General features: G+C 37.0%; 1 protein-coding gene across 1 annotated transcript in view; it reads left to right on the top strand.

Moving 5' to 3' along the window:
- Window positions 1-18260, top strand: part of ANKRD31 (ankyrin repeat domain 31) — a 146722-nt gene that overhangs the window by 117539 nt on the left and 10923 nt on the right. The window contains exon 23 of the mRNA XM_088023646.1: window positions 10865-11005. Within this exon, the coding sequence (XP_087879772.1) occupies window positions 10865-11005 (141 nt within the window). The remainder of the gene's footprint in view (window positions 1-10864; window positions 11006-18260) is intronic.

The following is an 18260-nucleotide window of genomic DNA, read 5'->3' as shown; positions in this document are numbered from 1 at the left end:
GTGAAATCATGTTTTTAGGATTGCTCTATACATTTTGGTCACAAGCACCTTTGGGCTCTGAGGACAGAATTAATTATATTGCCTCAGGAAGGATTTAAGAACAACATAAACATAATAAATTGGAGCTTTCTTTGGTTCCAGAGTTTAGGGAATTACTGTATACTGCTAAAGCTTCCCCTGATAAGGAATAGGCATAAATTCCTCTTCCATAGGAGCTCAATTTAGAAACAAGAAGTAACTTGGAATTTGGATAAATCTGACTCAATTAAAACAATATCACATAATGCATAAAAATAGAAAAGGAAAAAAATTGTTCTACTAGAAATGCTACAAAAGAGGCTTCCTCTCTCCTTTGCCCACATTCACTTTTTGAAAGAGGAATTCGGAGTGGCAGTGACTGTAAGAGTCCTAGAATGCTTCTTTGCTTAGGGATCACCAGTTGAACAGAAAGCAGTCCTGGCTAACTGGAATTTAATGTGAATGACCACTGTTTCTAGTCCTTCCATTTCTGGTTAATAAGGTTTTTCCTGATAAACTTTACTTATAAGTTAGGAGCAAAAAAAAATTAATTTTAAAATTCCAAACAGTAGTGTAAAGACCAAGTTAGTAGCTTGATCTCAGTTCCCTTGATGTTCCTGTTCGCTTGCCTGTCAACCAGTTTATTAAGTAGTACCTACTTCAGATTAGCCAGAGCAACTCAGATTTTAGTTAGTAAATTAGTTATGTTAACTCAAATTTTGACAGTTGTGGCTACTTCTCTGGATCAGCTATAATAAAGTTTCAATATAACTTTTCATATTTCAGCTATTTCTTAACAGCTTTATTGAGATATGATTAACATACACTACATGTATTTAAATTATGCAGTTTGACAGATTTTAACATATGTATACACCTGTGAAACCATGACCACAAACAAGGTAATGAACATATGCATCACCCCCAAAAGTTTCTTTTTGCCATATTGTATACCTCCTTCATACCCCTTTCTTCCTATGCTGAGTTCTAGACAATTACTGTTCTGCTTCTTGTCCCTGTACTTTAGCTTGCATGTCTAAGAATTCTGTAAAATTGGAATTACACCGTATGTATTCATTTTTGTCTGGCTTCTTTTTTCTGAACATAATTATTTGAGAATCACCGCCATTAGAGCATGTATAAGTGGTTAATTCCTTTTTTATTGTTGTGTAGTGTATAGAACAAACTATAGTTCATTTATCATTTCATCTGTGATAGACATTTAGGTTGTTTCCAGTTGTTAACTATCACAAATAAAACTACTATGAACGTTGGTGTACAGATTTTGGTATGACACAGGCTTTTGCTTTTCTTGGGTAAATACATAGGAGTGGAGTGGCTGGATTAAATATATGGTAAGTATATATTTAACTTTTTAAGAAACTGCCAAAGTTGTTTGTAACAAATTACATTCCCACCAGCTGTGTATGAATATTCTAGTTCCTCCACATTCCTACTTAGCTAACACTTAGTATGATTAATCTGTTAATTTTAGCCATATGACATGTAATGTAGATGTATGTATGTAATATGTATGTATGTGTAATAGTTTATCATTGTGGTTTTAATTTGCATTTAATAATGATTAGTTATGTTGAGTATCTTTTCATATGCTATTTGTCATCCATATTTATTCTTTGGTGAAGCTTTTTTTCAAATATTTGCCCATTTTTTAATTAGTTGCTTGTTCTCTTATTTTGTTTTGATATTTGTTTTGATATATTTTGGATATAAGTCCTTTATCAAACGTATACTTTGCAGATATTTTCTCCTAGTCTATGGCTTGTCTTTTCATTCTCTCAAAATTATAAAGAACAGAAGCTTAAAATTTTGATGTAGTCCAACTTAGCAATTTGCTCTTTAGTATCATATCTAAGAATTCTTTGTCTAACCCAAGGTCAAAAAGATTTTCTCCTAGAATTTAGGTTTATGATCCATTAATTTTTGTATGTGGTACAAAGTAGGATCCCCATTCATGTTTTTGAATTTGGATATTTAATGCTTCCAGCAACATGTGTTGAAAAAATTACCCTCTATTGAATTGTATTTGCACCTTTGTAGAAAATCTTTTGTTCCATACATGTGCCTATTTCTGGACTCCCTATTCTGTTTAACTTATCTATTTGTCTTACTATGAATACCATCTTGATTGTGTAGCTCTATAATAAGTGTTAGAATCAGTAACACTGATTGTACAGTTACTACACAGTAGTGTTGGGGCACCTTGGTGACTCAGTCAGTTAAGCAGCTGACTCTTGGTTTCAGCTTAGGTCATGATCTCAGAGTCATAAGACTGAGCCCTACGTCAGGCTCCACACTCAGCATGGAGTTGACTTATCCCTCTCCCTCCCCCTCTGCCCCCTCCCCGCTTATGCATGCGCACTCACTCTCTCAAATAAATAAGTAAAATCTTTTCTAAAAAATCAGGTAGTGTTAGTCCTCCAATTTTGTTCTCCCTTTTCTAAAGTGTTTTGGTTATTCTAGGTCATTTGCAATCCCATATGAATTTTAGAGTGAGTTTTTCAGTTTCTTTTTTTAAAAAAGGGGTACTATTATTTTTAATGGTATTGAGTCGAATCTCTAATTTTGAGACAAATGACATTTTAGCAATATTAAGTTGTGTAAACCATGAACCTGATATAGCTCTTGTTAATTTAGGTCTTCTCTTTTTTTCCCAGCAGTTGTAGGAGTCAATATAAAGGTCTTTCACGTCTTTTATCAAATTTATCCCTAAGTATTTCATGTTTTTGATAGTATTATATATGACAATTTTTAAGTTTTAATTTTTGGTTGTTTATTGCTAATAAGTAGAAATACAATTGTTTTTTGTATATTGAGATGTTATCATACAACCTTGCTAAACTCACTACTTCCTATAAATTTTTGGAGATTTCATTGGATTCTCTATATAGATGATCATGTTGTCTATAAATAAAGACAGTTTTACTTCTTTCTTTCCATTGTGAATGCTTTTTATTTCTTTTTTAGCTGCACTAGCTAAAACCTCCAGTACAGTGTTGAAATAAAATAATAAAATCAAACTTATTTTTTTCTCTAAAACTATGTTTCTTAGAAAAAATTTAGTCTTTCACTGTTAAATACAATGTTAGCTATAGGTTTTCTCATAAATGCCCTTTATCAGGCTAAGTTCTTTCTTTTCCTAGTTTCTTGAATGTTTTTATCAGAAGGAGTATTAGATTTTGTCAGATGTTCTTTCCACATATATTGAGATGATCATGTGGATTTTGGTTTGCATTCTATTGATATAGTGTATAACATTATTTGATATTTGGATATTAAACCAACCTTGCATTCCTGGGAAAGCAGACAAATCATACTTGGTCATGGTATATAATCTTTTTATGTGTTGCTGGATTTGGTTTTCTAGTAGGCTGTTGAGGATTTTTGCCTCCATATTTATTGAAGATATTGATCTGTAGTTTTCTTGTATTTGTCTGGTTTGGTATTAAGGTAATACTTGTCTCACAAAAATGTTTCTCCTTTTCTGTCTTTTGGAATATTGGTAATACAAAATACTGGTTTTAAGTCTTCTTTAAATGTTTGATAGTAATCAGCAATGAAACCATCTGTACTGGGATTTTTTTTTGTAGATAGTTTTTTAGTGTTAATTCAGTATCTTTACTTACAGGTTTTTTCACATTGTCTCTTCTTGAATCATTTTTGGTAGTTTTTATCTTTCTAGAAATTTGTCTATTTTATCTTATTTATTGGCATAGAATTCTTGATAGTTTCTCTTGTAATCCTTTTTTATTTCACTTGGTTCAGTAGCAGTGTACCCATTTTCATTGTTGACCTTAGTAATTTCAGTCTCTTCATTTGTTTTTCTTGGTCAGTCTAGCTAAAGCTTTGTCGATTTTGTTAATATTTTCAAAGAATCACTTTTGATTTTACTGATTTTATCTATTGTTTTTCTGTTGCCTCTTTTATTTCCACTCTAATATTTATTTCCTTCTTTCTGCATGCTTTGGGTTTAGTTTGCTGTTCTTTTTCCAGTGTCATCAGTGTAAGTTTAGGTTAATGATTTGAGATTTTTCTTCTTTTTCGATATAGGCATTTACAGCTATAAATTTCCCTTTAACCCACTGCTTTTGCTGCATCCCATAATTTTTGGTATGTTGTATCTTCGTTTTCATTCATTTCAAAGTGTTTTCTAATTTGCCTTTTGATTACCTCTTTAACCCATTAGTTATTTAGGAGTATGTTGTTTGATTTCCACATAACTGTGAGTGTTCCATTTTTTTTATTAATTTCTAATTTCATTCTGTTGCATTTAGAGAACATACTTAGTATTATTTCAGTCCTTTTAAATTTTCTGAGATTTATTTTATGGCTTAACTAGCAGATGGCCTATCCTAAAAAAAAGTTCCATGAGCACATGAGAAGAATATTATTCTGTTGTTAGGAGAAGTTTTTTATAGATGCCTGTTGGGTCTAGTTGGTTTATAGTGCTGCTCAGGTTTTCTCTTTTCTCATTAATCTTCTGCCGTTTGTTCTAGACATTAATGAAAGTGGTGTTGTGTTGTTAATAGAAAACAGAAAGTGGAGTTCTGTTACTATTGAATTGTCCATTTCACCCTTCATTTCTGTTAATTTTTGCTTCGTGTGTGTCAGTGCTCTTTCATTATGTGCATGTGTGTTTATAATTATATCGTCCTGATGCATTAACCCTCTCCTCATTACAAAATGTCCCTCATTATCTCTAGTAACATTTTTTGTTCTAAAGTCTATTTTGTGTGATATTAGTATAGCTGCTTCAGTTTTTTTGAGATTGCTATTTGCATGATATATCTTTCTCCATCCTTTCATATTCAATTTACTTGTCTCTTTCAATTTAGTCTGTTTTGTGTATGCACAAATTGCTAAATTGGATCTTGTTTTTTTTAACTTTGACAACCTTTGCCTTTTGAGTAGGTTTTTTTTAATCCACTCTCATTCAATTAATGTTATTAATATTATTGGATTTATGTCTGCTGTTTTACTTTTGTTTTCAATATGTCTCATGTCTTTTTTGTTCCTCTGTACTTCTTTATTACTTTCTTTTGCATTAAGTGAATATTTTCCATTGTAGCATTTTAGTTTCTTCAGTGACTTTTTTTCACCATATTTTTTGAGGTATTTCCATAATGCTTACCCTAGGACATCTTCACTTAGAATCAGCTTCAGATTTATACTAACCTAATTCTAGTGAGACAAAGAACTGTAATTCCTACATAGCTCTGTCCCTCTTTCTGTAATATTATTATTATATGTATTATATATATAAATGTTATAAATGAAACAATTCATTGTTATGATTATGACTTTATTTATTTATTTTGTGATTTGTAAAGAAACAGAAGTAAGCAAGTGTATGTTTATAGATTTTGTTATATTAACCTTCTTATTTACCCTTTGATTTGTTCCCGTGGATTTGAGTTACCATCTACTATCAGTCCCTTAGCAAAAGAAAACTTTGCTCCCACCCATCTCCTTTTTGCTATTTCCAAATATGTACGTTATATACCTATTGTTTTATATAATTATTTTTTAAATCAGTTAAGAGAAGAAAGAATATTTGTCCGTACTGTCTTTTATAATTTGTAATTACCTTTACTGATGCTGTTTGCTTTCTCTGTGGATTCATTTTACCATTTGGGGTCACTTGCTTTCAACGTGAAAAACTTCCTCTGGTATTTCTTATCAGGTATGCTAGCAACAGAGTCTCTCCATTTTTGTTTACCTGGGAATGTTTTTATTTAACTTTATTTTTGAAAGGTAGCTTTGCTGGATATAGGATTCTTGGTTGACACTTTTTTCTTTATACCCTTTGAATATGTTATTCCACTGCTTCTGGCCTCCATTGTTTCTGATAAGAAGCCAGCTAGTAATCTTAGGGTTACCTTGTAAGTGATGTCATTTTTCTCTTGCTTCTTTCAATATTTTCTCATTGTCTTTGACTTTCAGCATGTATCTGTTTATGAATTTTTTCATGTTTATCCTACTTGGAAGTCACTGAGCCTCCTTCTGAAAATACAGATTAATGTTTTTCAGTAAATTTGGGAAGTTTTCAGCCATTATTTTTTCAAGTATGTTTTCTGTTCCTTTTTCTCTCTTGTCCTTCTAGTACTCCCATTATGCATATGTTAGTGTATTTAATGGTGTCCCACATTTCTGTGAGGCCTTTTCATTTTTCTATATCCTTTTTTCTTTCTGTTCTTCAGCCTTCATAATCTCTATTGATCCTTCAGGTTTATTAATTCTTTCTTCTGACATCATGAATCTGTTGAGCCCCTCTAGTAAATTTTTCATTTCAGTTATTGTACTTTTCAAGTCCATAACTTCTATTTGGTTCTTTTTTATAAATTTTGTCTCTTTATTGATATTCTCTATTTGATATGACACTGTCATCATACCTTCCTTTGCTTCTTTATTTATGGTTTCTTTTCATTCTTTTAACATTTTTATAATGACTGTTTAGAAGTCTTTGTTAAGGGGCGCCTGGGTGGCTCAGTCATTAAGCATCTGCCTTTGGCTCAGGTCATGATCCCAGAGTCCTGGGATCGAGCCCTGCGTCAGGCTTCCTGCTTGGCGGGAAGCCTGCTTCTCCCTCTCCCACTCCCCCTGCTTGTGTTCCCTCTCTAGCTGTGTCTCTCTCTGTCAAATAAATAAATAAAATCTTTAAAAAAAAAAGTCTTTGTTAAATCCAACATTTAGTCATTCTCACAGATGTTTTCTGTTGCTTTATTTGTTTTGATGTATGTGTCATACTTTCCTGTTTTTCCACGTGTCAATTTTTTGTTGGAACTGGACATTTTATATGTTTTGAAAGATGTAGCAACTCTGTGTACTGGCCCCCACCTTCTCTTAGGCTTGTTGTTGTTATGTGCCTGCTTATTTAGTTACTGGCTAGATTGTTTTAGTGGAGGTTATTTTTCCCTACTGTAGTGTTAAACTTTTGATATTGTACCACATGGACTGAGACCTTGGCAGGTCTCTCTTTGTCTCTTTCCCTGTCCATACCTTGACATTAAGCTCTAGTAATTGTTGGTTAATTATTATATTGTTTTCAGTGATGACCTGGAGCATAAATTGCTCTACAAGCTAATCTAGTCAAACTATCCTTTGAAGTGATAGTTTATCAAGTCAGTGTTTGAGTTTTATTCTGACTCTAGGAATGCTCTTCCCTACTATTTCTTTTCCCAATTCTCTCCTTAAAACTAGCCAGCCTACAATTCAGCCTCTATCCCCAGTGAATCTACCAATTTACTTCCAATTGCTTTTTACCACAACCTGTACTGCCTTTAAAGTGCCCTTGAGCTTGAACTTCTCCATGTTCTGTTGTAAATGAAGTCATTTCCTTTGGAGGAGATTAGGAACCATCTGTTTTAAGGCTTGCTTCTTTTCCAAGACAAAATCTCTGTGCCATAGCTCTGGAGCTGGGGTGGGGACATAGCAACATTTCTCTGAATGACACCCGGCTTTAGGAGCTGAGCATTTAGCCAAGGCAAGCACGTTAGCCTCATGCCTTTACAGCTTGTCTCTCCTGACATGAACCACTACCTTACAAGCCAGGTAGGGGTGATCAGAGTCCTACTAGTCTCAGTGCCACCATGCCAAAGGTGGAGCCTCTGCCTCACCAGTACAGGCTAGGCAGAAGGGTTCCCCCACCTCTTGGCTGCACTCATTTACAACTTAGCAAGAGATAGCTGAGGGCAAGATGAGAAAAGCTGATATCCTTCCCCTAACAAGAAGGTAGCCCTCTGACTGGAGGCTATAGGAAGAGGGAGCACTGTGTTCTTCACTGCAAGTGGAATCTGGAGTGGAATCTGCACCTCACTGAGTTGGGAAGGGGGAGGAAGAAAGCAATCTTGGTTTACATACCACAGACTCACCTTTTTTTTCCACCTAATTTTCATAGATTTTGCTGAATAGATGGCTCTTTATTTGCTGCATGAGTTTACGACCATTTCCAGATTTAAACTATTTTTTTAAAATACTTTTCACCTGAGACTGGATCCTCACATTGTCGTACCGGAATTGGATTCTAGAAAATTTACATTCAGGGGCGCCTGGGTGGCTCATTCAGTTAAGCATCTGACTTTGGCTCAGATCATGATCTCAGAGTCCTGGGATTGAGCCCCACATCAGTCTCCCTGCTCAGCAGGGAGTCTGCTTGTCCTGCTCCCTCTGCCCTTCCCCCCACTCATGCGCTCTCAGTGTCTCTCAAATAAATAAAATCTTAAAAAAAAAGAATATTTACATTCAGCCAGACTTTTGATATAGTTAGGTTTAAATCTGTCACATGACATCTGTTTCTCTCATCTCTTCTTTGTTCCCTTTTTCATTTTTATATGCTTTATCTCCTTTGTTGGTTTATTAGCTACAACTCTTTACTTCAGTTGTGGCTTTAGAGTTTATAGGACATATCTTTAACTTCTCCCAGTCTACCTGTAAGTAATATTATACCACTTCATGTATACTGTAAGAACCTCAAACTAGTATGCTTCCATTTCTCTACTCCTGACCTTTGTGTTACCATATATTTTACCTTTACTTAATGTTATAAATTCCCACTACATTATTATTTTTGTTTAAGCAGTCATTTATCTTTTAAGCAGATTTAAATAATAAGAAAAATATTTCTCTCATGCAGTTACTATTTCTGCTTTTGTTTCCTTTATGTAGATCCTGATTGCCATTTACTGTCATTTTTCTTCTGCCTGGAGGACTGTCTTTAACATTTCTTGTATTGAAGGTCTTCTGCTGATAATGAATCCTTTTGACTTTCCCATGTCTGAAAAAGTTTATTTCACCTTCATTTTTGAAAGATATTTTTGCTAGACATAGACTTCTATGTTGAAAGGGTTTTTTCCTTTGAGTACTTTAAAGATGTTGCTCCACTGTTTTCTTGCTTGGTTGTTTTCTTTCTTGTTTAAATACACTGTTGTTCTTAACCTAGTTCCTCTGTAAGTAATGGGTCTTTTTTTTCTCTCCTCCTGGCTGCTTTTAAGACTTTTTTTTTTTCTTTTAAGATTTTATCTGGTTTTAAGCAATTTTGATTATGAGGAGCATTAGCGTAATTTTTTTTCATGTTTCCTGTGCTTAGAGGTTATTGAATTTCTTGAATCTCTGGGTTCCACATGTGAATCTCAGATGTGGAAGAATTTCAGCCATTATTTCTTCAAATGTTTTCTCTTCCCTTCCCTCCTTTTAGAACCTCTTATTACACAGGTATTGGATTGCTTGAAATCATTCCACAATTCACTGATGATCTGTTCATTTTTAAATATTCTCTTTTTGGGGCACCTGGGTGGCTCAGTCGTTAAGCGTCTGCCTTTGGCTCGAGGTCATGGTCCCAGGGGACTGGAATCGAGCCCTGCATTGGGCTCCCTGCTCCATGGGAAGCCTGCTTCTCCCTCTCCCACTCCCCCTGCTTGTGTTCCCTCTCGCTGTGTCTTTTTCTGTCAAATAAATAAAATCTTTAAAAAGAATTCTCTTTTCTCTGTGTTCCATTTTTATACAGTACGTATTGCTTTGTCTTTGAATTTACTGATCTTTTTGATTGAAATGTCTAATCTGTAACTATCCAATGTGTTCATCTCATACATTGTAATTTTCATCTCTAGAAGTTTGATTGTGGTCTTTTTAAAAATATTTTCCATGTCTCCACATAACTTTTGAACATGTGGAATGTGATTGTAATAATTACTTAATGTCTTTATCTGCTAATTCTAACATTCTTACCAGTTCTCAGTCTTTTTCAGTTGATTGCTTTATCTCTTCTGTATGGGTTGTGTTTTCCTACTTCTTTCCAGGTTTGTTAACTTCTTATTGAATCCCACACATTGTGAAATCTGCCTTGTTGGATGTGGATATTTTTTTATTCTTATAAATATTTTGTAGATTTATTTTAGGATACAGTTAAGTTCCTTGGAAACAATTTGATCCTTGTGGGTCTTGCTTTTAAGATTTGGTAGGCAGGGAGTGCCTGGGTGGCTCAGTCGTTAAGCATCTGCCTTCAGCTCAGGTCATGATCCCAGGGTCCTGGGATCGAGCCCCGTGTGGGGCTCCCTGCTCCACGGGAGGCCTGCTTCTCCCTCTCGAACTCCCCCTGCTTGTGTTCCCTCTCTTGCTGTGTGTCTCTCTCTGTCAAATAAAATCTTTAAAAAAAAAAAAAAGATTTGGTAGGCAGGATTGGAGCATGTGTTCAATATAGGGCTAATTATGTCCCACTACTGAGGTAAGGCTCTTCTGTGTACAACCAATGCCCCACCAGTACTGAGGTTTTCTAGTCTTGCTGTTGGGAACAGGCACTATTTCTGACCTTTGAGAATGCCAGGTGTCATTACTTCTAATCTTCTCAGGTGGTTCTTTTCCCAGCCCTGGGTAATTTGCTCTCAAACATGGCCAGTCACTACTCAGCTGAATACTTAAAGAGGACCCCCCTGAAGATCTGCAGAGTTTTCTTTCTTTGTATGTCTCTCTTCTCAGTATTCTGTCCTGCAAACTCTAGGCACTTTGCCTCCGTGGACTCTGCTCTGTCTCCTCAACAAAGGGAGTCCACAGGCTTTGCCTAGATTCCCTCTCCCTGTACCATGACCTGGAAACTCTCAAGGCAGTGAGCGGGGACACTTGGAAAGTTCACCTCATTAATTTCTCACTTCTCAGGGATCACTGTACTATGTTGCCTGATGTTTGGTACCTTGCAAACCATTGCTCCATATATTTTGTGTTTTTTGTTTGTTAGGGTAAGTCTGGTTCCTATTACCTCATCATGGCTGAAAGCAGAAGTTCACATATTTCAGGTATTTTTCCTTCTTAATTTTTGTTTTATTTTTCACTTCAGGAGACTACTCACAAAGCCAGTGTTTTACGGAGTGGTAAAATTAAGGTAGAAAATGGTCAGATTTATCAAAATCCAGTCACCTGGCTCAAGGATCTTCTAGGAGGCGACAGTTACGTGACTTGGAATTATGCTTGGAGTAAGGTGGGTCATTCTTAAGTTTATCTGTAACTCCATATTCAAATGGAAAGGTACCTATTTTTTTATGATAAAACTATTTTTTAAGAAATCTGAAGTTCTCCAAGCTAGTTTTTGTCCTCAGATGTTCCTTCTACAATATGCTATGTGCTCCCACAACTCTTATTTGCCAGAAATCCCCAGGGACAGAGTTGGACAGCTGACAGCCTCTCCTTCTTTGTTCCTCATCTAGTCTCAGAAATTCAAATGCCCTCAAGGTTCCCCTATTATCCTCCCAGGTGATTTCAGATCTTTGTGACTCCACGTAGAAAATTTGAGACCTCTGGTGTGTTGACCATTTAGTTATATGTTAGTATTCTGATGCAATGAAGGAAAATCTTCCCCTAAAGACAAAGGAATGAGCAAGCAGCCTAAGACCCACAAAAGTTATGGTGCACTTTTGTTTTAACAGTTTTATCATCAGTTGCCAGTCCCCCAAAAAGAAATATTTCTTTTCATTCCGACTTCCTAGACTTAGTAGTCTTCCACACAATTCTGTCTTCTGAATTATAAGCCCAGTTTAACTACCAAATTAAAGATTATTAATGACTGACACCCTTGAGGTCCAGTGATTAGCCACCTCCAGATGTCCATGGTCACACTTAAGGGAACAGTCTTGCAGTGATTCACTCAGGAAAGTGAATCATCAGACATCCACCATTACTGTTAAATAGGAGTGCAGATTCCTTCAGCCTCCACTAGCCATTTACAGTAAGCCTCAGTGCCTGAGTAGTAAAAGGCAGTTTCTTCTCTCCTTTTTTGTCCCACTTAGCTCTGCCCACCATTACTCCTAGCTCCTCCTCTCCTTCCTCATCCCTAAACTGTCTTCTGGTATCCTAAACCTTTGTGGCAGGTGCTTCCAAAACTGTGTTTTAGTTCCTTCACTTAGATCAGCACATCTTAGATTTCCTCTACGTTATAGTCTTTGGTTTTTTTTTTTCCTCAAAAGTTTTTTCTTATTTATTTTCCACCCCTGGAGTCACCAGACCATCTGCTTTTCGCCTGTCCAGTCCTTTCCATAATTCATAAATCTTATTTGTATGCTAGTAATTAACATTTTACCCTTGGAAATCCCTTTTTATTAAAAAGTTTCTTAAATTTGGGACACCTGGGTGGCTCAGTCATTAAGCGTCTGCCTTTGGCTCAGGTCGTGATCCCAGGGTCCTGGGATCGAGCCCTACATCAGGCTCCCTGCTCGGCGGGCAGCCTGCTTCCCCCTCTCCCACTCCCCCTACTTGTGTTCCCTCTCTCGCTGTGTCTCTCTCTGTCAAGTAAATAAATAAAATCTTTAAGAAACTTTTTTTAATTTTTATTTTTTAAACTTGTGATAGATTATATCATTTTGTTATAATAGTCTATGCTCACAGCATGAATATAGTACTGGTTTCTGTAGTTGAGTTTTTTTGAGCTACTGTGTGCCCAGTGATGACTCACTTCTCCCACTCTTTTTCTTTATTGGAACTACTGCATTTTCTGCTTTTGAATAGCTGGCTGTGACATCATTTGGCCTCACTCTGTACTTAAGCCTCATTTATATATCACATTGCCTCTGGTCTTTTCTCATCAGCCATGTCAGTTAGTCATATGGTTTAACACCTATGTGATAGTGAAGCCAAAGACAAATGTAGGCACTACAATTAGGAGAATTCTTGGATGTAAGATATTCATACAGATTATCTAAGTAGGCTTAGTTTTTTTTTTTTTTCCTAAAAACAGTTTTAAAAATTACCATAGGGCACTCATGTACTTCTAATAAAGTCCTTAGGCTGAGAAACACTACCCTCATGAGATTTTTTACAATATTTAAAGTCCTCTTTTAAAACTTACCACAGAAACCTCTACCTCTTCTTGTCTTGAGGGAACTCTTGGAATTCATAGTCACTTCTCAATGACAGGAGTTTTTTGCTACATTAGTAAATGTGAACATCTCTACTGACTAATTCTGAGACTGCTGGTGTGGCTAGGGGGCTAGGAATGTTTGGTCGTCAGGGAAGAAATGCCAGAAAACTAGGTCTTTTCCTGCCTCAGACAGAATGACAGAGCCGCTAGACACAGATGACTCATACTTCCTACCCAAGCAGCTGGACTACTATACAGGGAATCCTGATGCTGACTTCCACTGGGCATCACCGATTCCTCTCACTCCTGCAGTCTCCTGGCTATTAGGCATCATCCTGATGTGGCAGAGTGATCTCTGGATGGGAACCAGGAGGCCAAGCTAGGTCCTGATTCCACTCTTGATAAGTTACAAGATCTGGGAGTGGTCTTCAATTCTGCCTACACGTTAGAATCACTTAGGGAGCTTTTAAAAACTACTAATGCCTGGTGGACCACAGCCCCATACCTTCTGCTCTAATAGTCTTAATTGAAGACCAGGTGGCAATATTTTAAAAAGCTTTCCAGGTAATTGTAATAGGCAGCCTGGAGTAAGAATCACTGATCTAGATCAAGTCACTTAACCTTTCTGAACCTCATTTTTCTTATGTATAAAATAAGTAGTAGTGCTAATCGTCTCTAAAGACCTTTCCAATGTGGCAATTGTAGGACTTGCATAGCCATGTGTGATTTATAAAACCTCTTACATATGTTCTTTCACAACCCCATGAAGTAAGAAAGTCGACTATTTTTCTCTATCTATGGTTGTAAAACCAGAGTTATAGGAGATTAGGTGATTTGATTAGCCTCAAGGCCAATAAGTGCCAGAACCAGGACTAGAACCTGGTCTTATGGTTCCTTGTACGTTATTTTCAACATTTACAACAAAGACACGAGGGAAACCACATTCCTTTCATTGGAAACAGATTGCCCTGAACTCAAAAGAGTACACACAGTATTACCTAGCTGTCTTTATGAATTTATGCCAAGTCTCATTCTTGTGCAGCAAAAACTGTCCACTTCCACAGGAAAAAAAAAATGCCTTTCTTGAATACAGTTGTGGTATGAAAATCCTAAGAATGGCAATGACAGTTTATTTTTGTGAATGCTCAGGACTGGATTGTGCAAATGACAAACAGACTGCCATTTTGGGCAGTGACTGAAGGAACATTGACAGCTCTCTTGTGCAAACATACTTTCCCCTCAGATGACTCACTCTCTGAATTTCCACCCTTATAAATTCACCACTTTGGATTTAGTATTAACTTTTCTCTATGGTTACCCCTCACCCTATACACTTTCTAAAACAAATCCCCCTACCACCATGATTAGGAATATCAAGATACTGAAGGTTGTGGTAGGAGTATAGAAAGCGATGGATATTATTGAGGTGCCTGGGTGGCTCAGTCCGTTAAACATCCGACTGTTGATTTGGGCTCAGGTCATGATCTCAGGATCCTGGGATCAAGCCCCGTGTCATGTTCCCTGCTCAGTGGGGAGTCTGCATGTCTCCCTCTCCCTCTGCCCCTCCTCCCATTCGCATAATCTCTCTCTAAAATAAATAAATAAATCTTAAAAATGATGAAAATTGTTGATCTGGACAGCCAGCCAGCCTCATTGAGTCAATTAATCATTCCCAGGGTATCTTAACTTAAACTTCCTGTGAGCCCTGCTTCTACTCAAGAGATGGTTGGAGATGTGGGCCCTTTGTTTTTTGTTTTTGAATTTTTTTAATTTAAATTCAATTAACTAACATATAATGTATTATTAGTTTCAGAGGTAGAGGTCAAGGATTCATCAGTCTTGGGGCGCCTGGGTGGCTCAGTCGTTGAGCGTCTGCCTTCGGCTCAGGTCATGATCCCAGGGTCCTGGGATCGAGCCCCGCATCGGGCTCCCTGCTCTGCAGGAAGCCTGCTTCTCCCTCTCCCACTCCACCTGCTTGTGTTCCCTCTCTGGCTGTGTCTCTCTCTGTCAAATAAGTAAATAAAATCTTTAAAAAAAAAAAAAGGATTCATCAGTCTTATGTAATACCCAGTGTTCATTACATCACATGCCCTCCTTCATGTCCATCACCCAATCACCCCATCCCCCCACCCTCCTCCCCTCCAGCAACCATCAGTTTGTTTCCTATGATTAGGAGTCTCTAATGGTTTGTCTCCCTCTCTGATTTTGTCTTGCTTCATTTTTTCCTCTCTTCCCCATGTTAATCTGTTTTGTTTCTTAAATTCCGCATATGAGTGAGATTATATAATTGTTTCTCTGATTGACTTATTTTGCTTAGCGTAATACCTTCCTTCTAGTTCCATCCCCGTTTTGCAAATGGCAAGATTTCATTTTTTTGGTGGCTGAGTAGTATTCCATTGTGTATATATGTATCACATCTTTTTTACCCATTCATCTGTCGTTGGACATCTGGGTTCTTTCCATTGTTTGACTATTGTAGACATTGCTGTTACAAATCCTGGGGTGCAGGTGCCCCTTTGGATCACTACATTTGTATCTTTGGGGTCAATCCCTAATAGTGCAATTGCAGAGTTATAGGGTAGTTCTATTTTTAACTTTTTGAGGAACCTCCATACTGTTTGCCAGAGTGGCTGCAGCAGTTTGCATTCCCACCAACAGTGTAGGAGGGTTCTCCTTTCTCCGCATCCTTGCCAACATCTGTCGTTTCCTGACTTGTTAATTTTAGCCATTCTGACGGGTGTGAGGTGGTGTCTCATCGTGGTTTTGATTTGTATTTTCCTGATGCCAGGTGATGTTGAGCATTTTCTCATGTGTCTGTTGGCCATTTGTAGGTGTTCTTTGGAGAAATGTCTGTTCATGTCTTCTGCCCATTGTTCGATTGGATTATTTGTTCTTTGGGTATTGAGTTTGATAAGTTCTTTATAGATTTGGATACGAGCCCTTTATCTGATAAGACATTAGCAAATATCTTCTCCCATTCTGTAGGTTGTCCTTTGGTTTTGTCGACTGTTTCCTTTGCTGTGAAAAAGCTTTTTATCTTGATAAAGTCCCAATAGTTCATTTTTGCCTTTGTTCCCGAAACTTGCCTTTGGAGACGTGTCTAGTGAGAAGTTGCTGTGGCTGAGGTCACAGAGGTTGCTGCCTGTGTTCTTTTCTAGGATTTTGATGGATTCCTGTCTCACATTTAGGTCTTTCATCCATTTGAGTCTATTTTTATGTGTGGTGTAAGGAATTGGTCCAGTTTCATTCTTCTGCATGTGACTGTCCAATTTTCCCAACACCATTTGTTAAAGAGACTTTTTTCCATTAGATATTCTTTCCTGCTTTGTCGAAGATTAGTTGACCATAGAGTTGAGGGTCCATTTCTGGGCTCTCTATTCTGTTCCATTGATCTGTGTCTGTTTTTGTGCCAGTACCACACTGTCTTGATGACAGCTTTGTAATACAGCTTGAAGTCCGAAATTGTGATGCCACCAGCTTTGGTTTTCTTTTTCAACACTCCTTTGGCTGTTAGGGGTCTTTTCTGGTTCCATAAAAATTTTAGGATTGTTTGTTCCAGCTCTGTGAAAAAAGTTGATGGTATTTTGATAAGGATTGCATTGTCTAGGTAGCATAGACATTTTAACAGTATTTGTTTTTCCAATCCGTGAGCATGGAATATTTATCCATTTCTTTGTGTCTTCCTCAATTTCTTTCATGAGTGTTCTATAGTTTTGAGAATACAGACCCATTTCCTCTTTGGTTAGGTTTATTCCTTGGTATCTTATGGCTTTTGGGGCAATTGTAAATGGGGTCAATTCCTTAATTTCTCTTTCTTCTGTATCATTATCGGTGTATAGAAATGCAGCTGATTTCTGTGCATTGATTTTTATCCTGCCATGTTGCTGAATTCCTATATGAGTTCTAGAAATTTTGGGGTGGAGTCTTTGGGTTTTCCACATAAAGTATCATGTCATCTGCAAAGAGTGAGAGTTTGACTTCCTTGCTAATTTGGATGCTTTTTATTTCTTTTTGTTGTCTGATTGCTGAGGCTAGGACTTATAGTACTATGTTGAACAGCATTGGTGATAATAGACATCCCCATTTGGGTTTGATGGATGATCACATCCCTGTTGTATTCCTGACCTTTAGGGGAAAAACTCTCAGAATGATATTCACTGTGGGCTTTTCATATATGGCTTTTATGATCTCTATCTCTATCCCTACATTGTGAAAAGTTTTAATCAAGAAAGGATGCTATACTTTGTCAAATGCTTTTTCTGCGTCTATTGAGAGGATCATATGGTTCTTTTCCTTTCTATCATTAATGTAGTGTATCATATTGAGATGTGGGCCCTTTTAAAATACAAATATCCAAGAGGTGTGAATCCTGAAAACAGAAATAGTATGAAAGGCATACTGCCCTTCTCTTGCCTGGATCTGCATAGAGTGCCTGGTAGAAGTACAGAGGGGGAGGCTCTAGGATGGGGATTGAGAGGAGGTAGGTGGTATGAAGATGAACTTCACTTCCATAATGATTTTCCCAGGATCAGCTCTTTTGTGGCAGTTATTATGCTTTGATACTACCTTCTCAAATACTTGAGAATTATTTTACTTCTTAACCAAAATGTGTTTTTGTGTTACAGTGATTCTAAAAGAAAACCGACAGTTTTCTTTTGCTTCTTTGCCTTCCTCCACCCTCCCCCGACCCCCTGAGATCAAAAACAATTATCCTTTCCTCTTTCTTCCTCTAGGGATAGTGCAGATTTGTTAAGACTTGCTTCATAAAACTTGAAATGGAATTAAAACAGTCATTTGATCATCCATGAACAGATTCCCATTAGTCAGTACCAACAAATGGTTTCCTGAAGACATGACATAGGAAAAATGGACTGACAGTTTCAAATAAAATGGAGCCCCAGCAGGGAAATAAATTCTTAGACACCTCTTTAATATTTAAAGGTGGGTTATAGGGATGCCTGGGTGGCTCAGTCGGTTGGGCATCTGCCTTTGGCTCAGGTCATGATCCCAGGGTCCTGGGATCGAGTCCCACATCGGGCTCCTTGCTCAGCAGGGAGCCTGCTTCTCCCTTTGCCTGCTGATCCCCCTGCTTATGCTCTCTCTCTCTCTCCCTCTCTCTCATTCTGACAAATAAATAAATAAATAAATGCTTAAAAATAAATAAATAAATGGGTTATATTTTATATTTTTTCTTGATGCATATTAGAACATAAGGTATAGAGAAACATTTGTTACTGCAATTAATGACAATTGATATTAAACTTTATTTCTGCAGAGACCTTACCAAAATGAAGTTAATTAATTTCACTTGGCTGATTACATTTCCAGAATAGTGGCTAACTGAGTCATCCATCCACCCCAAACACACACACACACACGCGCG

Source organism: Eumetopias jubatus, unplaced genomic scaffold (genome assembly GCF_037043125.1).
Source record: "Eumetopias jubatus isolate StellerSeaLion01/CBP00866 unplaced genomic scaffold, mEumJub1_p1.0 scaffold_5, whole genome shotgun sequence".
NCBI classification, from domain to species: Eukaryota; Metazoa; Chordata; class Mammalia; order Carnivora; family Otariidae; genus Eumetopias; species Eumetopias jubatus.
The sequence above is the reverse complement of the archived record's forward strand: the minus strand, read 5'-3'. Positions and strand labels throughout refer to the sequence as shown.